Below are 27,854 nucleotides of genomic sequence, written 5' to 3' on the forward strand. Positions count from 1 at the left end.
GAGTTTTTAGGCAGAAGAAATGCACAGGTTCAGGCTCTGAGCGGGAGGAGAGCTTGCCTTAGAACTGAAGGAAGCCCAGAGGCGGGCTGAGGCCAAGGCAGGGAGGCAGCAGGGCCTCAAAGGCACTTGGTCTTGAGGAAGCTGTGGTAGGTTTTAAGGGGTGACTGGCCCGTGGGCTGAGTGACATTTCCCCAATGTGCTTGACTGCCCTGGTGGCGCCAGGTCGTGGCTGGGCCCTGAGGCTTGGCCAAGAAGGCAGCTCAGGGTAGATGTCCTAGTTTGGGAGGTTTCTCCCCAGTGACCCCTGTAGGAGTTCAGACTTGGCAGGGACCGACAGAGCTGCTCCCACTGGCCTAGCCACCCATGCCAGAGAACCAGCACGGGGGTCCCTGGGGGCTCCTCGGCCAGCACTGCACCAGGCTGCACCCCACTTCCTAGACTCTCGGCAGTTTCTAGAAAGTGCTGCTGGCACCTGAGTCTCTCAGGTCTGGGTGGCTGGAGGAGGTGTCAGTGTGTCTTTGCTAGAGAAGAAGGCCATCCTGGAGGAAATAATCCTGCTTTCTGTCCTGTGTTCTAATTCCTTCCGTTCTGTTTCCTTTATGAAAACAGTACCAACAGCAAACCCTCAAAACTAAAAAAACTTCCATTGCCTTCTTTGAACAAAGATGCTGAAATTCTTAAGCTCAAGCTGACACATCTTTTTTTTTTTTTTTGCGGTACGCGGGCCTGTCACTGTTGTGGCCTCTCCCGTTGCGGAGCACAGGCTCCGGACGTGCAGGTTCAGCGGCCATGGCTCACGGGCCCAGCCGCTCTGCGGCATGTGGGATCTTCCCAGACCGGGGCACGGACCCATGTCCCCTGCATCGGCAGGCGGACTCTCAACCACTGCCACCACCAGGGAAGCCCAAGCTGACACCTCTTAAGTGGGTGCCACCCTTTGCCTGTCTCATCTCACCCTGCAATGGTGTTCTGAAAGTTAACAGTTTTTTGTTTTTTTTTTTAAAGATGGGCTGCATCTTCCCTTCCTTGCTGAAGGCTTGGAGGTGCCAGGGAGGGTCCTGCACGTGGAGGGGAGAGTGTCAGTCCTACAGGGTTGGGGAAGGCCTCTTGGAGATGGTGATGTTGGGTTTGAGCTGTGAAAGAATAGTGTAGCAGTCTCCAGACAGATGTGAGGGGCAGACAAGCAGGGAGAATGTTGCAGACAAAGGGAGCAGAAGGAGGAACTGCAGAGTGTAAGGGATTGGAGGTGAGTGGGGAGGCCAGGCCAGAGGGCGTTTGAATGATGTCTTGCAGGTAACAGGGAGATGGGGGGTTGCCAGACAGGGGAGTGCTGTGGGCAGGTGTGGAGCTGGACTGCAGACAGGAGTCTGGAGTTACAGCTACAGGGAGAACAAAGTTCTAAGCTGGGGCTATGGGGGTACTGAGGGCCCCAGGTCTTTAGGTGTGTCTACCTATCTCTCGCAAGCCCACATTCATTTCCATGCTGCCATCCCCCCAGGCTCCCAGGTCTTGGCCACCATCATCTCTGGCCTGAAAGACTATGGCAGCCTCTTCACTGGGCTTCCCTTCTGTACTCCACTCCGCAACAGTCCATTCCCCATAAAGGAACAGAAAGAAGGGGTTTTCAAAACATCACGTAGTGACCATACTCCTCTGGCTAAGACCCTTCAATGGCACCCCCCTACCTTTAGCACCAAGATCACGTTTGATTTCTTGACTTGGCATTCAAGGCCCTTAGCAATCAATACCCACTCGTATTATGTGCAGCCTCATCCCCCTAAAACAATCCAGCTCAGCTGGGCTATTTGCAACCTCAGTCCCTAGGTTTGCAACTCCCCTTTAGAACTTTGTTCCCTCGCATCCTCTACCCCATCCACTCTAGAATTGCCTCCTTAGGACTTCCCTGGTGGCACAGTGGTTAAGAATCTGCCTGCCAATGCTGGGGACATGGGTTCGAGCCCTGGTCAGGGAAGATCCCACATGCCGCGGGGCAACTAAGCCCACGTGCCATAACTACTGAGCCTGCACTCTAGAACCTGCGAGCCACAACTACTGACCATGTGCCTAGAGCCCATGCTCCGCAACAAGAGAAGCCACCGCAATGAGAAGCCTGTGCACTGCAACGAAGAGTAGCCCCCGCTCGCCACAACTAGAGGAAGCCCGCATGCAGCAACGAAGATCCGACGCAGCCAAAAATAAATAAATCCAAAAAAACAAACAAACAAGAAAACAACCACTGGGCACCTGCTTTGTGCCAGGTACTGGGGATGGCAAAATGTCCAGGGCTGGTGACAGCACCCAGGTCAAGGACAGGCAGAGTACTGAAGCTGGGAGATCCTGACTCCTTCTGCCAGCTGCCACCTCTACCCCTTCACCCACTCCCCGCACCTGCCTCCTCACCTTCCTCCCACCTGTGCTCGTGACTCACCTGCATACATCAAAACCTGTCCTAGGGACTGGGTCAGTGCCAGGCCAGGTGCTGGAGAGACAGCAACAGTCTAGGTGGCTGCCACTGCCCTCCAGCTCTCAGAGAGAAATATGCACACCAAATCCCCTTAACACAGACCCTGATGGGTCGAAACAAAAGGCCTTCAAGAAGTTATTCTCAGGAATTCCCTGGCGGTCTGGTGGTTAGGACTCTGCGCTCCCACTGCAGGGGGCATGGGTTCGGTCCCTGGTCGGGGAGCTAAGGTCCCTCATACCACGCCGTGTGGCCAAAAAAAAAAAAAAAAAAAAAGTTATTCTCAACACAAATACTACTTGAGGAAGGCATCAGGTTCCCAGCGGGATGCTGGGACAAAGGTGAGTCCTCAAGGACATCACATATTGGCAGAGAGAAAGAAAGGCAGGTTGTGATGGCAGCCTCTGTTTACAGGGGCTTCCTGGGTGCTAAGCCCTATGCTAAGGGTGACTCCCATATGATCACATTTCACCTCAGAACAGCCCAGTGGTGCAGGCACCATTTGCATCCCCAATTTACACATGAAGAACCAGAAGCTCAGCAAGCAAGTGCTTGCTCTGAATCACACAACTGGATCTACTGTCTGGTAGCAAGAGCTACTTGCCGTCAAACGTGAACATCGCTGAGCAAAATTTCAGGCATCCTCTGGTAATGGAAACGCTGGAGGACGGTGGCAGCTTTAACAAAGGAGGGAGTGAGGCCAAGCCCTGGGGCTGCAGGATGGCAGACGGGGCAGCAAGAAGAGCCAATGGAAGCACAGCACGAGGTGGAGGGTGGATCTGATGTGGGCTTTTCAGAGCTCAGCCCTTGGAAGGTAGGTGGTGCGGGTGCTGAGTACTCATCATTTCTGCAACTCCCTAGGAGGCACCCAGAGAAAGTCAGTTGAATTCATGGGGCAGACAGGCAGCCTCAGAAAAGGCTGGTGCAAAGGGGAAGGCAAAAGGTGCTGGGGTGTGCACTCTGGATGGGAATCTGGCTTGTGGATGGAGGCAGCAGAGGTAGCAGGTCTGATTCTGTCCACAAGAGGGCGCCTGGCACCAGGCAATGAAGCCGCCCTGGAGAATGGGGGGTGGTTTGTTGCTGGTTCCCTGATGGTCTTGGGAGAGAGGATGTGGAGGAGGGGATACATCCAACTCACTACCTTGAAATTCCAGTACCAGAAACAAGCACAGACGGGCAGGATGAGTTCAGATCGATGCATGTTTGCTCATTCTGGGACTGTATCATCTCAGGCCAATTATTTCCCTTTATACTGAGTCAGTAAGTTTTTTGACTGCCTCCTTGGTAAAATTTGAAAGGCCTCTTCCCTTGAAAACTGCCTTCCAAAAGGAACTCTTTCCTTTTTTTCCATCTCCTTCTCATACAGTAATGCTTCACTCATTTTGATTCATCTAATCTGCCATTCAATAGTGCACTATTTATTTCAATGATAGTAATTTCCAGAATTCTATCTTCAAATCTGCCTTAGTCTCTTACTCTTTGCTAATTTTTTTCCAGCACTTTTAGAGGTTTCATAGTTATTTTATATTCTGTGTCTGATAATAACAGTATTGAAGTCCCAGGGGTCTAAATCCATTTTTTTTTCCTGTTCGGGAAGCATTTTATTATTGTTCCAAGTTTAAGAATTTTCACTGACAAAATCAACACTTAGAAAATCTTCATTGCTTTGCTCAGCTTCTGAATCTTGGCTTTTGAAGACATATTTCTCTCCAGTACGGACAATCATTCCACCCGTGATTGATGGCTCAACCTTAACTTCCAGTTTCAACACTTGGCCTTTACTTAGAAAGCTCTTCAGGGCCGTTTTTAATTCAGCAAGAGTGGCTTCATCTAAAGGAGGTACAGTGGTAACTGCAAGGTATTTCTCCACTCTGGACACTCATCATAGTAGAAAAGTCAGAACTATGGCTCCAGGGGTATTGTTCAAGCGACCATTTTCAGCAAGCAAATTGATCCAACCGGATGTGAGGGGAGAAAACCTTTTTTTTTTTTTTTTTTGGCTGTGCCGTGACCAGGGATCGAACCCAGTTCCTTGGCAGTGAAAGCGTGGAGTTCTAACCACTGAACCGCCGGGGAAGTCCTGAGAAAACCTCTCTTTTGCTGTCATGTCATTTAGGCTTTTCACCTCAATGTAACACTTTACATAGGGATTCATAATGGAAGCAGCCATTTCAGGTTCCTTCAAGATTTGTGCTACTCTCAACAATTCTTTTGCTACTTGCTCCAGTTTATTCTGTTTAGATGCAGCAGAATAAAGAGCTGTGGCATAGCGACCTTTGATACCATATATCTGAACACAGGTTTGATGGTGGCCTCACAGGCTTGATGAATGGCCTGAGCACAGATCTACTGAAGCATCGCACCTGCCGGGAGAGCCTGGGCACTGCTGGGGCAGCCTCTTCTCCTGGGCGGCTGTGGGTCAAACCTGAGTTGATGAGAGCTAATATTTTGTTCCCGCTGACTGTTGCTCATAGTGGCTCATTTGCTTGGACATGAACTTTAGTAACTATCTTGGACAATTTATACTTGGTTGATATGTAATAATATGATTATAGTATTTTTCTCTGGAGGATTTGCATTTTTGCTTCTCCCAGATACCAGGAGATACAAGCCTGGAATCATCTTAATTTCTCAGTCCAGGGATTCTTTGACCTCTGGAGTAATGAGAATCTGAACCTCAGCTCCAGGAGACAGCAGACATAAAGTAGTCTCTGGTCAGGTTTTCTCTTTCTTCCAGCAGGGCCAGAGAGATATGTTCTCTGCTCAGTTCCCTTTGCAGACAGGTCAATTTTCCCTGCTTGCCTTTTCACTGAGGCCAAAGCCAGTGCCCTGGTTTTATGGAGAGGTCCCCGTTTTGTTTCTCTATTTTGTACAGGCTCAAAGCTTAGTGCCACAGTCCCCCTAGAGGCAGTTAACCTCTCCAACTCTTGACTTCTTGGAATTTCTTTTGCCCCCAAACAGCAGTTTTCCTCTACTGTACCCAACTACCTTTGTGGTTTCGGCTTACTCTTTTTTTGTCCCTTGGGGATTTCCTAAACTTTCTCATCTGTGACCTCAGCAAAAAAAGTCAATTCATTAGAATTTATCTGGAATCCAGGTGTTTTATGATAATGGCAATTTTCAGCCTATTTATATAGCAAATTTAACATGGTATTTTACTATATTATCCCAAGTCCCTGGGATCATTTTTCCAGGGCTAAGGCAGACTGTGGATTGTTGACTTGTCTACCAAATATGCTTTTGTGCTAGACTGACAGTCACGAGGCTTGAGGTCCTGTAATTGCTGAGTGGTGGACTGCAGCGCCGGGCAGCTGTTGAGAAAAACTGGCAGTTGGCACCATCTGCACGAAACAGCTAAACCCACACCTTGCCTTCTAGGGCCAAGGCCAAGGTCATCCTCCTCCCTACCCTAAGATCTAGTAACCAACCCTTCCCTTTGCATTTTGGGGGCCTGTGAAGCAGATGGTGCCAACAAGCCTCTGGCACAAGGCTGCTCAGAAGTAGTTCTAGGGCTGAGGCCAGAGATGGGCATTCGGGTGACAGGAGTGAGGCTGGGGCCAGGTCCTTGGGAAGTGAGGCCTCAGGTCACTGGTTAGGAAACTGGACTGATAATCCAAGACTTCATACGTACAGGTACACACAGGTGTGCCTGCAGCAACCTGTGTTATGTCACAGCTGGTCAGACCACCTCAGAGCCATGCAAGTACTACTTAGGTCCTGTCGGAGGAACAGCAAGCTGGTGGGCTTTCAAGGAAAGCAGTTTGAACACAGGTTTCAAGGACCCAAGAAATGTTCAGTTCTAGAAATCCCACTTTGGAAAATTATCCCAAAGAAATAAATCATGGTAAGGAAGATGTTCACTTCAGTATGTTAGGGAAAATTTGAAAGCAATCCAACTGCCCAACAGGAGGTGAAGAGTTAAATTATGGCCTTGAGGGAATTCCCTGGCCGTCCAGTGGTTAGGACTCCGGGATTTCACTGCTGAGGGCCCGGGTTCAATCCCTGGTTGGGGAACTAAGATCCCACAAGCTGCATGGCACAGCAAAACAACAGAAAATTATGGCCTTGATTAAATCACACAACCATTAAGCAAATAAATGAGAAGGCGACAGTGAGCTTATGGTTTAGCCTCAGTATAAAAAGGAAATGAATGAATATTCCCAAGTCCAGGTATGTTAAAAACGTTTAAGCAAATAACATAAGAGTTATTAGAAAGAAGTACCTACAGATCCACTACTCTACTTTTCAAACTTTCTGTGGTTGTATTTTCCTCATTAAAAGATCACTTAATGGTGAAGAGCTAACAAGGAGTTGGGAGTTATCTGTAGCTGTTGTTGGCACTTGGCTTCCCAGAGGTCCAGAAGCTGGAACCGCCTTCTTAGCAGTACCTCCTGCGTTCATTCCGCTGGGTGCTCTCAAGCCATAGCAATAACCAGTGGAGGCCCACCCCGTCTCTGAAGATCGAGGAACAAGGCAGAGGGGATGCAGAAGCCTGCCGGCAGGACGTCTTACAGAACTACATGCACCACCTTCCCTCCTAGTCCCATTCCAGCTTGAGTCAGAAAAGGAATATAGCCTTTTTATTGACTACTTTAAGTAGAACAAAGTAAATACATATTTAACAGTTTTGGTTCATTTATACAGTACATTAAATAAGTTATGCACAGAGTTAAGTAACAAAAATTCCTATCAGAGTAGAATGACAAAAGCACAGAAAAACCAAATCTACCGCATCCCGTGGGTGGTTTCACATTCATCATCCCCCTTAAAAAACCACGCTTGGAAGCTTAGTTTTTGATTTATTTACATTATTGGCTTTCTTTTATGGACGGAGCTTTTGTAGCCTCGTCAGGAACTTCGAAAGCCTCTTAGCCAAACGGCACTTTCAGCCATTCGCCTAATGCTTATTGCTGCTTCTCTCTTGCCAACTCCAATGTCGGGACGGCGCTGTCCCTGCCAGCTGCCAGCTGCGCATGTCCTATTTGGTATAAGGATCAATGAGTGCACACTGGGCAGCTGTGGGTCTAACCAGATGGGGTAGCAGGGGAAGCTCCATCTCTGGGGCTGTGGAGGCAAAGGGTGGATGCAAGGTCCGCCCTCAGGCCTCAACCTTCTCCTGGCTCATGATGGAAAAGGTCGCCTGCACCATCATCTTTGGAATTGAGCATGTCAATGCACGTGGGCAAAGAGGCAGGTAGTCAACATTTTGGTTTCACAATAACTACAGAGTTGGAAGGGCCCTATTCAACAGCTCACCCTGTACAACACCCCACTCCACCCCAGGCAGGACTCCTTCCTGACAGCTGGCCGGCTGGCCCACGCTGGAACAGTCCAGGTCTCTCTAGCTTTTCTTACATTTGGTTCAAACCTGCCACCACCTAGTTCTCTGTAAATAGCTTTAAAAAAAAAAAAAAATCTAAGAAACTTGGCTTGGTCTATTGACCTGGGAGCCTGGAAACCAGTGCTGAGGAGAGCCTCCAAGATGAGTTCTTTTTTAAATGATTTACTCAATCCATAATCCCATCTACAATTTCCAAGACAAACAGCCACCTGGTCATTATTTATGCTTTCATCCCGAAGAACTCACGACCACACAATTCCAATTGTATTGTTGAAATTTCAAGCCCACTTGCTGAGATATCTTCTGGAACTACCCATAACAAGGTCTACCCTTTGCAAGCAGGTGACAGCACTGGGGATCAATTTGACTTTGGGACAAGGCTGTACAAAGTAAAGTGTAGATTTTCTGTCTAGAAGCTGAGGATGCTCATGTTGACACCAAGAAGTGAGGAGCTCCTGGTGGACCAACTGGCCCAGATGTACAAAGGTCATCCACACTGCAGAGGGCCCACTGCAGCCGATGCCAGGCATGGACCCATGCTGGGGAGATGGGTCTTGTTTCCAGTCTTAGATCCACTGAGAGACATACATGACTCAGCACTGTCTAAGAGAAGATGCACTTGCTGTGACCTCAGGGTCGCATGACTGTGTCTGAGCAGATCTGCTTGAGCCCCAACCCGGGGGCTGCAAGGATGCTCCCAAGTGGAGCGCTCACAGCTCAGGAGGAGGGCTGCCTATTCCTGAGCAGGTAGAACTAACCTGAGTCTGTTTTCACCACTGGATGGAGTCAGGCCTGGTGCAGGCAGTGTGGCCCCAAAGGATGATTGAAATTCTGAGGATCCAGCCCTCAAGCTTCCCTCAGAACATTTAAAGACAGCTCCCATGTTGGCCACTTCTGGTCTTCTCTGGCTCCTGCAACCTCTCCTCACCGGGGAGAGGATAATGATGTCCCATCACGTGTCACATCTGCTTTTGGTTTCTAGGATAATACTGAAGAGCCTATGACTACCCTGACAATACCTTCAGTACCACCACTATGTCTTTTTTTGTCCCCTCAAACTATAAAGGTTGATCCTCTAAGCAGTCTAGTATTTTAAATCTAATTAAATGAAAGGGGGAAGCCTGAATCTGCACCCTCAACCTGGCAGCTGGAGTGGTTATCAGCAGACACGGAAACCAAGTGGGAACCCGGACTCACCCCTGCCCTCCAGTCCCCTCACTCCATCCCAAGACAGGGTCCCTTCTCCTCCTAACCAGAGAGCTGGAGAATTTCAGAAGAGCGGGAGGTGGAGAAAGGGATTGTTTACATTTAAATAGGAAGTCTTGGACAGATGCCCTAGCAACCTATGTGTGAAACTGACCAAAATTAATACAGCAAAAGGCCTGAGATCTGAACTGTAGTGTGGAACACTGCCTAAGTTTTCAGCTTGGCCTCTGGGTAGCACATGAGCAAAGCCGTTTAGAATAGCATTACAAAAATTCTGAAAAGTAAGCTGTCATTGGAACCACACTCCACAAAAGTCAGCTAGGACCTACCTGCACACTAACCCTAACCCTTACCTGTGGAGCTTGACATCGAGCCCCGACGAACAGTATTCGGTTGGTTTTGGCTCTTTATTCCAACCCGAAAAAACCTGAGCTACCCTGGCTAGTCCTCTGGCCACTGAAGACTTAAAGAACATGCCTAGGTGTTCATCCAACTTGCCAATGAAAAAGGGAGCTGAGGACAGACCCAGTGGGCACCACGAGACACCCTCTTGCTGCAACAGGTTTATAGGCTCAGTGACCTCCTCTCAGGGGACATCCAATGTCTCAGGGAAATGTAGGCAACTCCTGTCTGGGGTTCTGATTTCATCTCTGTTAGTCAGGACACCCCAACTGCTACAGCTTAAGGAGTTCCACAGTAAAGTAACTATTCTGTTATTCTTTCTCTGGGGATGTCTTACTTTATGTAGCGGAAATCCAGGTATTTTAAAGGTGCCTTGTTCTGAGTTTCTTTTAAGACAGAAAATCCTTGGGTAAGGTAAATTAGGGACTTAAAGTTCTTAAAGTAAGATACACCTATATGTAAGGACAATGTTACCTATGCTGAGAGCTTTCAATTCACTCTGGCCAATGCACAGAAATTGGCCATCGAAAGCTGAGCTTTCCAGGGCCAGCGGGACCTTGCCGCAAGAGGGCGCTGAAGGCTTGGAGGTGGAGTCGGGGAGGGTCAGAGTCCTTGGGCTCCCAATAAAACTTGAATGACAGGGAAGAACGTGTGTGGCAGTTCCTAACGTTTTAAAGGGACTATAGGTGATGTCATGTTCGGAGAGCTAGGTAAGCAGCTGGAAAACTCCCTGAAGACAGGAAGAAAAATTGGTCAGGCTCTCTCAAATGGTTGTCACATTTCACAGAACTTTTCTTAGCTCAAAGAGGGCAGGTACCAACAAAACAAGAGAAGGGAAACAGATTGTATGCCCAATAATAAATTGATATAGGACACAATGACAAGGTTTGAAGAATTCCTTCAGGTCCAAAAGGGTTGCTCAGAAGTGACCAGGCCTTGACTGGTGAGGCAAGTCGTAACCACACCACATCGCATCCTGTGGGTCAACTACGGCTTCAGAGGTGCCAAATAGAGACCACGGGAAGAAGATCCACGCAGTGATCTGGACATGCGTGGTCTGAGATAAAAGGACACAGAACAAGACAGCTGTGCAAAGAGCCAAGTGGTGACAAAAGGTTCTGCATTTCCAATAGATGATCCATTCAATAATGTGATATTAGTCCGGCAAGCATGCTCAGAGGGAACAGACCGTCCACAATTGAGTCTCATTCTCCCTCAGACCAAATCCATGCGCTGAAAACTATTTTCTGCATAAGCAAAATCAAATAAGAGGAAAAAAATGGGTCCCAAACTACAACAGCCACAGCCAGGTTAGAAAATCCTGTCCAGAATCATCTGTGACGCTTGCTGGAGTTTTATTTTTTATTATGGGTGCTTTGACTGAAATGGTGACTTCTTTCCTGTGGTTTCTGAGAATCTTAAGTCTGAACAGCAGGGTCGAGGAGGGAGTCCTGAGTGCTGCTTTTGGCCGGCCCAAGTCCCCACGGGACCAATCAGTGGCACCTGCTGAGGGTGGGCTCCAGGAGCTGTTAGGGGCAAGGGGAACTCCCTTTGTGAGAGAGGCCTCCTCCCGGCTTGCTATCAGTCTCCAGGCCTCTGCCATGGGAGGACGATGGAGTAGGGGACAGCACATGGGGTGAGCTGCCTCCAGCCTGGCAGGGTTCATTCGACAGTCTGCTGCCTCACGATGCAGGGAGGGGAGCTGGCGGGCTACACAGAAAAGTGGCCGGCCATCCCAGCTTCAGCTGGGAGAGGAACAAACCAGGAAGCCATGGAGGAGGCAGCTCCAGCCAGCTGCCTGTGTGCACATGACTTCCCCCAAGGACACAGACGGGAAACTGGGGCAAGTGTGTGGAGAGGCCGGGGAGCAGTGTTTGCCGGGGCTTGAAGTCTTCCTGCCTCCACTTCTCTTGATGATGCCCCGACAGCTACTTGCACTGGTTCAAGCAGCCAACCTCCTGTGCAGAGTCTGTCGTGCTGTGAGGTCATCGGGGGAAGCGAGTCTGGGGCTCAGAGCCCGCTGGTGTCAATGGCTGTCACAGAGGCAGGTGTTGAGGAGCGCGAGGTGGTTGCCGAGGTCTTGTCCAGGGCTGGACTTGGCACACTGCAGTCGGCGGACCGGGCTGAGGAGCTCCTCCCTCCAGGAAGCAGTGGCCGGCTCTGGCTGTGGGGACTCTGGCCATGCAGGTTCTGGCCACAGAGGCGGTGGTGGCGCTCCCAATCCTTATGCTGGCAGAAAGAGCCGCAGTATCGTGCGATATTGCAGCCGCTGCAGGTCTCACTGGCTTTGCGGCCACAGTTCCAGCAGTTCTGCAAGACACAGGCATCCGTTAGCTGCTAGGGTCCTGGGGGGCAGGCTTGTCATAACTTGTCACCTGCACTGTAAAACAGCAGGTGGGGCTGTACGGGGAGAGAGTGGACTTTGGAGCCGCGCACACCTGTGCTTGCCCTGCCTCTACTGTTATCTGCGTTTCCTTCATCTGTACAACAGGAAAACTACCTATCCTGGGCTGATGGGACAGTGAGATGAGGGGTATGTGAAGACATTGTAGGGCAGCTGGAAGTCCTGCTAAAGGCATCAACTCATTGTTTTGACTCACATTTTAATCCTCAACAGCCAAACCAAATTCTGTCCCAGGGTTCCCCCATCATAGCTATCTATTCCAAGACCACACAGGTGCTTAGACAGTTTTCTTCCTTGCCCTTCCCAATGGAGAAATGACCTTTGTTGTTGTGTTCACTGACAACACCTGATCTTTAAAAAAGTCACCTGCCAGAGGACCTGGGTGAGTGACCAGGAGGGTGGGAAGCTGTGCTACTCTCTCTGTGCTCATTCTCCTTTCAGTGATGTATCTCATCAGAGGTGGGCTGAGGATCATGGGAATATTTCTGGCTTGTTTGTAGGAGCCCCCTGCAATACCTTAGAACCTAAGGCCTTGAGGTCTACATCAGGGAGTTTTCCTACTATTCTTTGCACTTTCCTAGAGGAAAGCTCCCAGCACCTGCCCCTTCGTACTCTCCTCCCTGTAGGCTCCTGTGAGGACTTCACTAGTGACACATGAGTGTTCTGCACTTGAGGTCTCCATGACCCACTTATAAGAGAAAAGCCTTATGGCATTGGTCAGGTGAAGCTATCAGGAAAACAAGGCTTTCTTCTTAGGTGTCAGGAAGGACTTGATCAGTCAGCCAGCTGCCCTCTCCCCTGCAAGTTCTCCAGAATGGCAGAAGCCAATCACGAGGCCTGGCCTGACACTCAGAGAAGACAGATACTGTTCCCAATGAAATCAGAACACTTGCGCAAGTGCAAAACAACTGATAAGGGCCAAGAAGGACCTGAGGCCACCTTGCCCACCTCTTGCATTGTACAGGTGGGACACTGAGGGCCAGCAGGCAGGGACTTGTCTGAGGTTATAAAATGATCACGTGGTTATGCAAAGCCTGGAACCCGGACCGCCTGCCTCCATTATACCCAATGTACAAGTTTAGTTTCAAAAAGCCTTAGAAAGGACTGCAGATTCCCTTCTAACACAACAGGCTTCTCAGGAAATACACTCTAAGGACCGCCCCAACCTTGCCAACACCAACACTGGAGGACCAAGACGGGACAGAAGTAATTCTGAGGATCATTAAAGATCCCCAAGCAAACTGCATTCCAGAGAATTTCATACTTTGGAGCCTGATAGGCTGACTCCAAACAATGCTTTGGTAGAACATTATTGCTTGTGGGGAAGAACTCAGTTGCCTTCATGGGGCTGCTGTGGAAACATTGGCCTCTACTCCCTCTGTCCAAGCCTGCAAGAACATCTCAAACTGGGGCACAGTATTAAACCAATGGTGCTTTCACCTTGGCCACTGTTACATTTAAAATATTTATTACATGATTGATGGGATACAATAAAACAAGATTAACAGCCTCCCACAGAGGTGGGATCATAGAAATGCAGGAACAATGTGGTTAGGGTCAGAGAAGCCAGGGTGAAAAGGACACTTTACATTCCCTGTCTCTGTGGCTTTTCCCTGATTTCACCAAAAGCGTTTTTGCCAAGAAACATGACAAAAGGTTTATTGTGGTAGTCACCCTTCAAATCAGCATTTGTCAAAGCTGGAGCAATGCATGTGGCCAAAAAGGGCTTTGTAATTAATGGGTAAGGTTATGAACCTTCTGAGTTACTGGCCAAGGAAGTCAGAGATGGGATTCCAGAATTTCCTTTGTCAAGCATGGGCCATCAGTCTATGCCAGTTATTACTCAAAGTGGCCCAGGGAACACCTGTATCAGAATGACCCGGGGCTTGTCAAAATCCTTGGGACCCATCCCAGGGCTCCCTGACCTTATTTCAAACCTGGTCTAAAGGAGAAATGATTCCTATCTTATGGTCAACTGCTAGCCCATTATGTTTGCCAGGAAATCCAGGCTGGGGACAGAAGGGGACCTCTCACTTCATCCCTCTACCTGAGGCATTCCAGGGGAGATGCTTCAGTCTGGCCTCAAAGGAGACAGCTGTTCTGCAAGAGCAAGAGCTGCCACAGCTTACACACCTATGTCATAAACAACATAACAAAATCCCTTCTGTCTAAACAGCGCATTGCAGTTTAAAAACACTTCCACAGGGGCTTCCCTGGTGGCGCAGTGGTTGAGAATCCGCCTGCCAGTGCAGGGGACACAGGTTCGATCCCTGGACCAGGAAGATCCCACATGTCGCAGAGCAACTAGGCCCGTGCACCACAACTACTAAGCCTGTGCTCTGGAGCCCACGAGCCACAACTACTGAGCCCGCGTGTCGCAACTACTGTAGCCTACGTGCCTACAGCCCGTGCTCCGCAACGAGAGAAGCCACCGCAATGGGAAGCCCATGCACTGCAACAAAGAGTAGCCCCCGCTCGCCGCAACTAGAGCAAGCGCACACAGCAATGAAGACCCAACACAGCCAAAAATAAATAAATAAAATAAATAAATTGATTAAAAAAAAAAACAAAACCACTTCCACAACCACGATCTAATTATATCTTCCTAAAAAGTGTAAGACCAGCAGGACAGGGGCTGCTACACACCCACTATACAGAGAAGGAGACTGACTCCTGAAGGGTATGCTGCCAGTGTGAGGGGAACTGGGACTAGCACTTAGGGCTCCTGGGCTCCTTCCGCTATACCAAACCACCTCTCACAGGATGGATGAAAAGCTCCAGGGATACCTCTAGATGTCAAGTAGAACTTTCTGAATGAAATGGAAGGAAATCAGCTCTCCTGGTCCAACACAAAATTACTCAGAGCTTAGGCCCTGCTATCCTGCCCCTGTTTTGGAAGGAAGTTTGCTGGGATGGATGCTGGTGTGTGCCTCACCTGTAAGCCTCTTTGTGCATTGCTTAAAATTCTAGCTCCTTTAAAGCACAATGCTATAAATGGAGAGCTGGGATTCAAACCATGCAATCCAGATCCAGAACTCATACTCTTAGCCAAAATGTTACATTCTTTCTTCGGAGAAACACACAGTTAAAGATAAACATAGATATAAAAGTAGATAAATATGGACAAATATAGGTATTGATACGGATGGCTATAGATAAGGAATTAAATACACAACAGAAAAAAGTAGGAGGGGAGAAGGAAAAGGGGAGAGTTAAAGGAAATATTTTCTCACAATTCAGTTGCGAGTGCTACAATAAGGACTTTTTCCACATCCTCTGTGAATGGCAACATGATATTTAGGCATTTTCATCTTCACACTGCCATGCTTAACACTGTAATACTGAAAAAGATCGTTTAAAGAGGATGAGAAAATAAAATTTCTGTCATTTAAAAAACAAACCGGGCTTCCCTGGTGGCGCAGTGGTTGAGAGTCCGCCTGCCGATGCAGGGGACACGGGTTCGTGCCCCGGTCCAGGAAGATCCCACATGCCGCGGAGCAGCTGCACCCGTGAGCCATGGCCGCTGAGCCTGCGCGTCAGGAGCCTGTGCTCCGCAACAGGAGAGGCCACAACAGTGAGAGGCCCACGTACCGCAAAAAAAACAAAACAAAAAAAACAAACCAACAAAAAAATCTCAGTTCTTTATAACTTCAAGAGAATATCCCAAAGACTAGATGGGCTCTACCTACTTACAGAAACAGGCTTGTTTCAGGACTTAAAGTTTGTCTTAAAGCTGAAAAGTGACTAAAATGAAAGTTACAGAAAAAGCTCATTACATTCGAAAGGACTGTTATGATGTTTTTGTCACATGCCTTTTCTTTTCAGTTTGCTGTCCTAATTATGGTACAAGAGTGTCCTGTATAGAAGCATCACCACATCCTGGGCCGTAGGCAGTCAGGCAGGCCTGCCCGATCTGTCACTTCAATCCATGAAAGGACTATCCTTTCTGTAAACAGATCTGATGCTACAGGACCCTGCATCTCCTTTCTACTCTGGCTTCAGCGTTGTGGGATTACATCAAATTCCCTGAGCCCCAGTCTCCTCATTTGTAAAACTGGACTCCAACAACACCCACACCTCACAGGGTCACTGTGAGGACCACAAAGACCACATACACACTTCGCTCTGTACCTGGCACACAGCAGGCCCACTCAGGCAGTGGTGGTCCTCGTGGTCACGCAAGTCCGCAAACTGTCTTTAGGGTGAGTTTTCAAAACTTAAACCAATATAATGAGCCAATATACAAGAATATAATAATTGAGAAACAAACCTCTCTGGTACTGAATAAAAATCATAATCATCTAGCTCAAGAGCGGACTGCTGGCCCTTACTACCCAGCACTTGAGAGGGAAGCAGTGGGCTTGGTCACTCCAGCCGCCCCAGCCCCAGCCCGCAGCCCAATAGTGCTCTGACCTCCGTCGACTCTTCTTGCTCGTTTATGACGAGAAAGGCGTCCTCTGCGGCCTGCCGTTTGACATCCGCTATTGTCTGCTCCATCCGAGCTCTCTCGGTAGCAATCACTTCAAAGGCTTTTTGCTCTGCCTCAGCAACGGCTTTCTGTACTTCTGACATGGCCTGAATTTTCACCTTATTCACAGCTTCTTCTAGAAGAAAGTGACAGTAAAATCAACTGGCCGAGAAATCTTTCCCCTCCCACTCCACATCATTTCTAAGAAGGGACAGAGGTAAAACCTGACGACTTTTCTAAAAATACACAGGGTTGAACTTATGACATAGCATTCACTTTTATTCTTATCCTCACTTGTCCATTCATGCTAGGGGCTGGGGAGACCTCAGTGACTAAGATGTATCTATATTCTCACAACTGTGATCAAGTATAAAGGCGGCTGAGGTGCCAAGATACATGTCAGCATAAGAGACAACAGTTCCAAGGGGAAAAGTGGTCACAGCTCTGTAAGTGGCAGAGGAGGATCAGGAAAACATGTCTTGGTTGAGATGGTAGGTGGAAATGAACTTTTAGAAAGTCTTGCATTCCCCGCTAAGGAATTTGGCCCTTCTTCTAAAGCAAATGTGAAACCCTAAAGGGTTCTGTGCACGGAGAAAAGACTGAAGACAGAGATACCAACTGAGAGGTTGGGGCAATAATCCGGCTGATAAAAAGAGACTCTGAATTTAGGCAGAAGCAAGTGGCACAGAAAAGGGGATGAGATAGAATGAGCTGGTACATCTAAGGGTCTGGAGGTGGAGGTAAAGGCGAAGAATGGAACTGCTACGCAATGAAACAGACAGTAAGCAAAATGCTGATGTGAAGGCAAGTGAGAAGGTTGAGGTGCATCCAGGTACAAATGACCAGGAGGCAGTTAGGTATGTGAGACTGAACTCAGTAGAGGAATGTTGCCTGAAGATACAGTTCTGGCCTGCTAGGTGCCCTGGGCCTCCAAAGCCCTGTCCAATTGCCATCACCCCACTTGATTCCTGATCAGTTCCTCCCAGCACCACTGCCCTGCTTGGTTTCATAGGATGTACACTCCAAATGACATATGCTATGCATTTGAGCTTCAGTCCCAAGTCCCAGTGTGAATGACCTCCCTTCTGAGTCCACAAAACTGGACAACTCAGAAGCCTAAGGAAACTCCCGTACTGCTTGGCTCTTGCACATGGCCTAGGCTCAAAAGAGGTCTAGACACAGTGTTGCCATCCTAGAACTTTCCATCATATCGCTCCAGCCAAGAAAAGCAAGTTTTCACCCTAAAGGTCAAGGATGATGCTGAGCTGATCAGACACTGACTCCACTCCTTTACTCTTGGTGTCCACGCAGGTCCACTGTGGCCCACCACAGCTACCTTTCATAGACCTCTTTTAATTTACCAGGTAGATGTTGAGTGTCTCTTATTGAGCCAACATAAAAATGCTCCTAAGTGTATTTTACCTCCTCAGTTTAAAGATGAATCAGTAAGAATCATAGTTTGGAAATCTACCTTGCTGAAGGTCATCTAAGGTCACAGATGGCACTGTCACAGAACAAGCACTCAAAATTTAGCTGGCCCACGCCAAAGTTAGGCTCTTAACCATAGTTAACCAAAGGTTACCTCTCAAGTAGAAAATCACTAGTTATCAAAGAGATCTTGCGCATGGTAATTTTTCACTCTACCTTTACAATTACTAACTTCATTTCCCACAATTCTACTTCTTGGTAGTATAATATACACATCCCCATTTCCAACTGCAGAGATTTTTCCGAGGCGCTATGTAGTTTTCCAAATTATTTTTAATGGTAAGATAATATTCTGTTGTGGTGCCACACTATAAAATTCATATAACCATTCATGGATATGTGGGCATTTCCTGGGTTGCCTCTCCCTTGCTCCAAGAATACACTAATAACAGTGTCTTTTTACATACTGCTGCCTTTTTAACAATTTGCATGCCTAAATCTGGATCATTCCCTTTTATTATTATTTTTTTAATTTATTTTTATTTTTTTGGCCGTGCCGTGTGGCATGCAGGATCTTAGTTCCCCAACCCAGGATCAAACCCGTGCCCCTGCTGCAGTAGAAGCTTAACTTAACCACTGGACCACCAAGGAAGTCCCTGGATCATTCCCTTTTAAGATTCAAAAGCATGCTAGTGAGAAATGATTTCAAAATTTCCATGTGTTCATGGTTGGTAACACTTAATAATTTCATATATAAATCTCTGATGAATTATTTAGTGTCATTAACAGGGTCCTCTAAAATTCTGTCAGTAATTAGGTGTTAAAGACTTTGGGGGATAATTGGTCAGGGTTGCATTACCTTGTACTCTCCTGATTGTCAGTGAGAATAAACATTTTGCAATATGGTTAATTTGTTTTTCTCATGAGGTGTGTGTTCCTATCTTTTGTCCATCTGTTTATATTATGGTCTTGATATCAACTGGTATTAACTTTTTTGTAGAAATAAATTTTATCTTAGGAAGAAAACCAAAAACTGTATATTGGACTACAAAAATTTCACTGAGAAAGGGAGGCAAGAAGGAAAAGAAGGCTAGTATTGGATAAGGTAATATTAGGGATATGAGGTTAGTGTAATCCCCTGTCTTAACAAGCAGTTCCTACCCTCCCTTATTCTTGAAGAAAATGACGCCTACCAAGAACAGTCGTGATGCAGCTAGAGACAGTGAAGATGAAAGGAAGAGCAGAATAAATCAAATGTGGGAGCGTGAGAACACAGTGACAGGAACAGGCAGAAACGAATTAAGCTATACACCCAGAAACAGGGCATATAAATAGGGAAGGAAGAGTCGGTTACTTAACACCTCCCAGTAGAAGGGGGTGATAAGGACTTGGATGGATTGTAGGGAGTCATTCCAAATTCTTAATCAGCAAGTAACATGACAGGCAGTCCAGAAGGTGGGACAAGCTGAAGGGGCAGAGGCAGGAGCCTAGAGCTCTTTGAAGAGGAAGTTGTGACAAAACCACCTTTCCCCCAAATATGTGCTCTACACTCATATAAATTAGTGAGTACATGTGACCTATAAGCAGACAGACATACCAGTTTTTTTCCAAAACTCCACAGGTACATATCCTGTTCCTGGCCTACTGTTGAATTCCCGCTGAGAATCTACAGAAGAGAGAGAAACAACATAGGGTCAGAAGCTGTCTATAATTGACATGTTTTACTGTTGTGAAAAACTTATCAGATCTCTCATTCACCATGTAGAAAGATTCAAACATATACATTCATTTACTGGAAAAAATGTTCTGACAAGGAATAAAATCAGATTATAAACAGTACACTTAACTTTTAGATGCTCAACATTGTTAATCATCAGAGAAATGCAAACCAAAACCAGAATATCACCTCAAACCTGTCAGAATGGCTGTCATCAAAAAGACTACAAATAACAAACATTGGTGAGGGTGTGGAGAAAAGGAAGCCCTCGTACACTGTTGGAAGGAATGTAAATTGGTGCAGACATTGTAGGAAACAGTATGGCAGTTCCTCAATAAACTAAAAACAGAACTACCATATGATCCAGCTATTCTACACCTGGGTATATATCTGAAGAAAACGAATACTCTAAATTGAAAAGATACATGCACCCCAATGTTCATAGCAGCAGTATTTACAATAGCCAAGATATGGAAGTAAACTAAGTGTCCATCAACATATAAATGGATAAAGATGTGGTACATACACACACAGGAATACTACTCAACCATAAAAAAGGATGAAATTTTGCCATTTGCAACAATGTGGACGGACCTGGATGGTACTGTGCTTAGTGAAACAAGTCAGACAAAGAAAGGCAAATGCTGTATGTTATCACTTATATGTGGAATCTAAAAAATAAAACAAACTAGTCAATATAACCAAAAAGAAACAGACTCACAGATATAAAGAACAAACTAATGGTTACCAGTAGGGATAGGGAAGGCGGGGAGGGGCAAAACAGGAGTAGGGGATTAAAAAGTACAAACTATTATGTATAAAGTAAATAAACTACAAGGATGTATTATCCAACACAGGGAATACAGCCAATATTTTATAATAACTATAAATGGAGGGCTTCCCTGGTGGCGCAGTGGTTGAGAGTCCGCCTGCCGATGCAGGGGACACGGGCTCGTGCCCCGGTCCGGGAAGATCCCACATGCCGCGGAGCGGCTGGGCCCGTGAGCCATGGCCGCTGAGCCTGCGTGTCCGGAGCCTGTGCTCCGCAGCGGGAGAGGCCACAACAGTGAGAGGCCCGCGTAATGCAAGAAAAAACAAACAAAAAAACAAGTAGTTTTTGGAGTGGTTTTGGTCCACACTGAGTAGCTCACTTGTTTAGGATATTATGATTTCCTTCTACAATGCATGCAACAAATGTACTAAAAGAAATAAACAACGAAATAAAAATACTAAATATGTATAATATGCATAAATAAAGATACTGAAAGATACTGTTTAAGTCAGACAGATTGACAGTGCCCTGAGAAACCTGAGAGGAGGAAACCCTAGGATCCATGAAGAGGTAAACCTGTAGTGACAATGTAATTTATCATCCCAATTGTCCTCATTTTCGAGAGTAAGAGAGGTGCTGGTAATAGTTATGACAGAACGATAGCCATAGTCACCCTAGCTAAACCCTCAATGCAAAGCAATGTTTCTAAACAACACCAGCAAGACCTGTAGTCCTGGCTGGAGAAGAGACGATTCAGGACCACGCTCACTCTGCACTCTACACCCTCTCACTTGCAGAGCTTCGATGCAAGGTTTGTGATTTGGGTGGTGAACTTCGGGTAAGTTTCTGTGAGCTGTGACAGGGAGTATTTGTGAAGGTTCAGATGGTGAGAGATACCTGAGAATTAGCTTGAGATTCCTTTTAAAAGAATTGTACTGTAAGTATTTGATGTCCTGCTGTGCTGAATATTCCACACAATGTTGCTAAATCTATGGTTGGCTCAAGAGTCACCTCTGTGGGTAGGGTGGGGGAGAGGAATCCCTTAGTTACCAATGTCTTTGCCTCAATTTTTTTGGTAGTCTTTTTGAGACTAATGGCTGTCTTCTGTGGAACATGCTAGGTTTGCCATAAGAGGAGTCATTCTCCCTGGGGAAAACTGGGAGCTTGAAGTGGGTGGGTGGGGAAAGAATCTGATCACAGATGGCCCCTCATTTAGCCATGCCTTTGGATAGGGTGCCTTTTCAGTTACTAGGTCAATGTGAGGGAACATTTTTGGGGGAATAGCTGTGGTGTCCTGGATGTATCCTGGATTGAGAGCTCAACAATTGTTCATATCTCTGCTGCTTCAGGGTGGGAAAAGGCAGGAAGGCACAATCCAGGTTGGTACAGTAAAACTTTTCATTTTTTTGTCCAGACAGAGGTTAATAAATGGTAATCTTCTAGATAGGGAATGGGGAAAAGGGGATGGAAGCTGAGGTGAAGCTTTTTAGGGCTACTGTGAGGAATGAATGTGATGTACATGAGAGCCCCAAGTACATTCAGCCAGGCTGAATTTAACATCCAAACATTCTTTGATAATCACTCAGCACTTATATATAGAGTTGAAAACAGAACAAAATGACAAACATTCTCATTCTATGTGGGGAAGACAGTATTTCTTGAACATGCTAAATACTGAGTCCTTGACATATTTTTTATAATTACCAAGGTCTTTCTAATTCCACAATATAGTACCATCTTCCTTTTAAAGTAAAATATTAAAGGTCTCAAAAATAAAAAATAACAACAACAAAAAAGATATATAAAAAGCCTCCCTTGGGCTTCCCTGGTGGCGCAGTGGTTGAGTCTGCCTGCCGATGCAGGGGACACGGGTTCGTGCCCTGGTCCGGGAAGATCCCACATGCTGCGGAGCAGCTGGGCCCGTGAGCCAGGGCCGCTGAGCCTGCGCGTCCGGAGCGCTCCGCAACGTGAGAGGCCTGCGTACCGCAAAAAAAAAAAAAAAAAAAGCCTCCCTTGTCAACTGAAGTGATTCTCCCCTTACCATTGCTGAGAGAATCTGCACTCCCGGGACTGTGCTGCCTGGAGACCAACTCACTCCCTGTTTTCCTCATCTCTGTGTTTTCATTGTATCGTCTTTTCCAGTAGTTGAGTTCTTCACGATCTGATTCCTGACAGCGCCTCAGGACTGCCATGGAGCGCCTTGTTTTCTCTACCATTTCCATAATGCAGTTCAGGGCCTGAGCCAGGCAAGAAGTCAGGCAGAGTCATGGGGTGAGGACATTCATACAATCAACATTGAAAATCAAGGACAGGTAAACAAAATATAAAGAATAAAGGTTTAAGAAGCTTACAGATTTAGCAATATCAAGTTTATATTTGAAAACCTTTCTTATTATTTCTCTTTAAATATATACACACAATTTTTAAGATTTCAAAATAATACTTTTTGGATTCTTCATGGTTGAAGCAGCCAGTTTCATCACAATATGGTTCTTTAAAGAGTGTGGTGAAAACACATTATATCTCTGCCTAAAGCAGAAGATTTATAGAAGAATGCAATCAGAGAATTACTTTCAGAGACAACATCACTCAGGAAGGAAAAGCTACTCTATGTATATTTCAAGCAGGTATTACATCTTCTCTTCCTTTTTTAGTGAGAGGGAAAACTCTCTTTTCCAATGGGGCAGAGTCTACATTCTGTGCCAGTATACTAATTCTCATTTGTATTTGGAGAAGCTCCATTTATTTAACACTCCATTTATTATACCAGGCCTTGTGATAAGCACCTTGCATATCATTACAACCCCCCAAGAATTCAAATAATATAGCATTATTTTTTTTTTAAGATATAAAAGTTAAGGCTAAAAATGGTGAAAGAACCTGCCCATCACAGAGGTAGAAGTCGCAAAGCTGGGACCTAAAACTCATAAGCCTATGTTTTTAACCATTATACTACATGGCTTCACTTGGTTATGACCTCAAGTGATCACCCCACTACAAAGATTTGGGAGTTACTCTTAGCTCTCTAGCTGCGGCAGTAGTAGATAAATCAGCTTTTATTGCAAAGACATTGTAGCTCTGGTTAGTTCACTTCAAGCATATACACTCTTACTCTCAGTAACATTAAGAATTAAAAGTAACAAGTAGTTAGGAAAACTATACACTGTAAGATTCTTACATGATCAAGATGTTTCCATTCATCCGCCCATTCCCTTTCTGTCAAACGGTGGTCTACCAACTCATCTTGATAGCCTCCATTTAGACCTATTAGAAATTAGATTTAAATTTGAAGATAGAGGGAAGAATAAAGTAAACAGAATTCTACCAAGTAAATACACATACATTCATACCAACTATGAGCACACTATTAAGGCCAATGACTCACAATGATATAAAACCACAAAATGACATAAAACCAACAAGAAATCACTACTCATAATGTATTAAAAAACTCCTACAAACCAATTATGAAAGACAAATAGCCCAAAAGAAAAACAGGGAAGAGAAATAAATAAATAGGTATGCCCCAGACAAAAAAGTACAGATGATCCATAAACATATAAAAAGACATTCAAACTTATACGTAGTCAGGGTAAATAAATCTTCACTAAGATGGTTCCACATCTATATATTGGAAAATATTAAATTGTCAATCATACTAAATGTTGGCAAGGTTGTGGCACAATGCAAGTGCGTAACCACCCACCACAAACAGAGCTGGTGCTGTACAAGCACTTGGAAACAACTTAGTATTAACCAAAGTATAATTTTTTGCATGTTTTTTGATATACATTACTGAAATTTGCATGAATGCAATGACTGTGTGAATCAAGGATATACTGAATTATCCACTACTTTGAAAATCTTGTCACACATGGCAACACTGCTCATAGTATCTGAACTGCCAATGTAACACACGTGTTATCAGTCTGAATTTATAGCTGTTGTATTCATAGTGATTCTGTATTTGTGCAACCATCTGCTTATTTCATCATATCTTCCTGTGTAGTCATGCCTGAGCACTTATATATTGTAAAATACTTTCTTATGTATTATACTTTAGAATAGTGATCCTAAAATTATGGGACTAAGGTAGGCTATAGTATCCATAAATTTCATTTTAGGAGAGTAAATTGGGGGAGTGTTATAGTTTATTTGTTTAAAAGTTGGGGGTGGGAAATGATTTGGTAGGAACTACTGTACTAGGACATACATTTTCAAAAGAGGACTGGGGAGAATTAAGGAATCTATAACCAGCCTGGAAAACAAATGATTGACTGTAAAATAAACCTTCAAGGTAGAGGATTAAACGTCTTTCAAGTAGAACACTTCAAGATGAAAAAACCTTTTTCTAAAATTGTTAGAAATACAAGGAAAATCTGACGAAAATGCAGTTCTAGCTAGTTTTTAGCATACTTCTCTCTTAGAAGGTAACGAATTCAACTGGCAAAAAATGTGTATGAATATAGAAGAAATCAATAGGAAGGTGAATTTTTAACATAAGAACCATACAGAACAGCTGCTAAGGGAGCCATCATAGCATACTGGGAATGTACCCAAGCTCTCGGCATCAGAAAACTGGGGTCAGAATCTTGTCTCTGCCACTTTCTAGCTATGTGATTCTGGCCATAGTTCTGTCATCATGTATAAAAAGGCATAAACTCCATGGAATCCTATGTGTGAGGATTAAAAGAGATAATGTATATATACCACAATCTAAGTACTTAAGACTCAGTAAACGCTGGCAGCTGAGAGCACCACTGCTGTCGTGGCCCACACCATTCAGCTACTACTGCATGAAGCCAGGGCCCTACTGTGGTCCGAGCCTCTGAAAGATGCTAGTGAGTCTAAGTCAGAAGGGGGGACAGGCAAATGTTTTGCAACTTTCAACTCCACAGGGCAACCCAAAAATGGAAATGCAGGGCCAATACTGGAAACTAGCAGCCCTTTGGTTCTCTGCTTGGACATATCTCAGCAGTTAAACTACAAAGAACCTTCTACAGTAAACTTATTTGAGTTTTGACAAGGAGCTTTGTTCAAAACTGATCTCGGGCGAGGTCTGCTAGGGGCCTTTTTGTTTTTCCTTAAATTTAATGGTTGCTGAGGATGCATACGCCAGGCAGTCCAAATGTGACAATTACCCAGCACAGGAGGTGGTGTTCTCTCCATTTTATTTTTTTTTTATAAATTTTTTGGGTTTTTTCGGCTGCATTGGGTCTTCATTTCTGTGTGCTGACTTTCTCTAGTTGTGGTGAGCAGAGGCTACTCTTTGTTGTGGCACACACACTTCTCATCGCAGTGCCTTCTCTTGTTGTGGAGCATGGGCTCTAGGTGCACAGGCTTCAGTACTTGCGGTGCATGGGCTCAGTAGTTGTGGCATGCAGGCTCAGTAGTTGTGGCTCACGGGCTCTAAGGCGCAGGCTCAGTAGTTGTGGCTCACGGGCTTAGTTGCTCCGCGGCATGTGGGATCTTCCCGGCCCAGGGATCGAACCCGTGTCCCCTGCATTGGCAGGTGGATTCTCAACCACTGTGCCACCAGGGAAGTCCTTCTCCGTTTTAGATATGTGTAATCTGAGGCACAGAGAGCCTAAGCAACTTGCATAAGATCACACAGCTAGTTAGAATGCAGAGCCAAGATTTAAATTTAGGTATGCCTTACCTCTGACCTAAATGTCTCTGCACTTTCACCTCTTAAGACCACATGTTTTACATCTCTCGTTTAATTTTAAAAACATTTTATTCTGAAATAAACTCAGACTTACAGAAATGTTGCAAGAATAAAGAATTCTCACACAACCTTCACCCAGATTTCCTAAACGTGAATATTTTTACCTCTTTCGCTTTGTCATTCTCTATTTTTCTTCTGAACCGTATCAGAATAAGTATTATCCCTTTATTCTTAAATGCTTCATTGTTTATTTCCAAAAATATGTTTAGCCTACTTCTATCATATAATGATAATAGCAACAAGGTATGAGTTGAGATCAATTTCAAATAAGAATACTATAACTCTAACATTCTTTTTTATGTATAATACTGTTTTAACTTATCAGTGGAAAAAAGCAATGATGATAGTATTTTGCTTTATCACTGAGTAGGAAAGAAACCCATGGATTCAATCTGAATTTAAATCATTACCATGCTGCTATGCCACTTACTAAGACTGTGGTGTCTATCACGAACTTCTCGATGTTCTAGCATCTTGTTGGGTTCACGATATAGGTGGGAAGTTGCCATATCTTCTAAGGTATAGTGCTGAAGAGGTGGAGGAGTAGGATGGAACTGGCCCCCAGGATTCATGAGGGGCACAGTAAGGGCAGGACTGTGCCGGGGAGCAGGGCTAATGGTACACACTCTCTTGGCAGGAGGCTCAGGAGGAACTGTATCTCTTTCAAAACTGCTCTCTTCCCGCCTGTAGAAGAATGGGAAGTACATGTCTGAGCCTGTCAACAAGTGTTCATGCAAACATTGCCCGAGCACCTACTTTGTGCTATGTATTGTGCTATGCACTTTCACAAACAGGAAGATGATAAGAAAAGGTTTGAGATGAGGCATGAACCGAAATGTCTTCAGGGGGCAGGCAGATAATGGAAATTACTGATTTATCCCAGCATGAAAAGAGAGGTCAAATCTATCCATAACCAAGCAGAAACATCTCAACCTCACGAAGCAAAGGAGAAAGTAAGATGACAGCATTTTCTTATGTGATAGGACTATGGAGGATTATGGGTTCAACTATATTTAGAAATGTTTCAAGGTCAAATTTGCTACTGTGGAAGTCAGTACTGGAAAGAAACAATTCTCTACACGGGAGAAAAAAGGCTCACATAATTAATATGTTTGTGAATTGGTAGGATTTTTAGTCATTTGCTTCAATTGTAACAAATTTTCCACTGTTATTAAAATGTTGCTTCCTTCACAAACCATAGAAAATAGCAGTATACTCATACATAAATTTCGAGGATAAATTATATTAATATAATTTCAATCTTCAAAGTAAAGCTGATTCACTAACTGTTATACTTTTACAAGACTTCACGTATCAGAAAAAAAATGTCTTGAACAGATTATATTTCTCATGGTTCTGGAGCAGTGGACCCACAGAATGCTCAAAAGTAGAATTTATCAGCGGGGGTATACAGAGTCACCTGAAGAGTTGAGAAGCATATTGCTGCCTGATGTTGGGACAAAGCAAAACTAAGAGTCCATCCCTACATATCACCACAGTAAGCAAGTTCTTTTTCTTTCACAAGTAAAGGGAAAGCTCAGAGTGGTTCCAGAAAAGCAAGGAGGACAAAGCTCTTCTCTGCTCACCTCTCTGGACTGGGCCTCTTTCCATTTCCATGCACCTCCATGAGCAGCTCAGAAGAGTCAGCAGGGGATGCAATACTTGTGTTGAGCAGAAGGTGTTCATGCTGAGCCAGGTACTGGGATGGTGTCTGCTTGGCAGCCCGAGCACAGTGCAGCAGTTCTCGCTGCAGCAGAGGCAGGTTCGCCTTGAAAAGAAGAGGCAGGGGCTGGAAGGCAGTTTTTCCCAGTGTTGGGCCCTTTACACAGGGCTCAGCACCTCAAAAGGCTTTCACAAACAAGATGACACAAAACAAAAGCCCTTCACTCTTTGTCATTCTAATTTTCATATGCCCCCCTCTGAATAA

At 45.4% G+C, this 27,854-nt stretch overlaps 1 protein-coding gene and 1 pseudogene across 3 annotated transcripts in view; both read right to left on the minus strand.

The window, feature by feature from the left end:
- Positions 1–4,108: 4,108 nt before the first annotated feature.
- Positions 4,109–9,483, minus strand: LOC114894259 (annotated as a pseudogene).
- The window catches only part of CBFA2T2 (CBFA2/RUNX1 partner transcriptional co-repressor 2), a 176,408-nt gene continuing 155,573 nt past the window's right edge, over positions 7,020–27,854 (minus strand). The window contains exons 5-11 of one of the 3 annotated variants that reach the window (XM_029220066.1): positions 27,514–27,695; positions 26,358–26,611; positions 23,378–23,463; positions 22,241–22,436; positions 19,308–19,376; positions 16,228–16,415; positions 7,020–11,720 (exon numbers count right to left, since the gene is read on the minus strand). In XM_029220066.1, the coding sequence (XP_029075899.1) occupies positions 11,421–11,720; positions 16,228–16,415; positions 19,308–19,376; positions 22,241–22,436; positions 23,378–23,463; positions 26,358–26,611; positions 27,514–27,695 (1,275 nt within the window). In that variant the 3' untranslated portion in view covers positions 7,020–11,420. Of the gene's footprint in view, positions 11,721–16,227; positions 16,419–19,307; positions 19,377–22,240; positions 22,437–23,377; positions 23,464–26,357; positions 26,612–27,513; positions 27,696–27,854 lie in introns of all 3 variants that reach the window. The other 2 variants (XM_029220065.1, XM_029220067.1) reach the window with 2 other exon arrangements.

This window comes from Monodon monoceros, unplaced genomic scaffold (assembly GCF_005190385.1).
Source record: "Monodon monoceros isolate NGI ecotype Baffin Bay Population unplaced genomic scaffold, NGI_Narwhal_1 Super_Scaffold_13, whole genome shotgun sequence".
Classification (NCBI taxonomy): Eukaryota; Metazoa; Chordata; class Mammalia; order Artiodactyla; family Monodontidae; genus Monodon; species Monodon monoceros.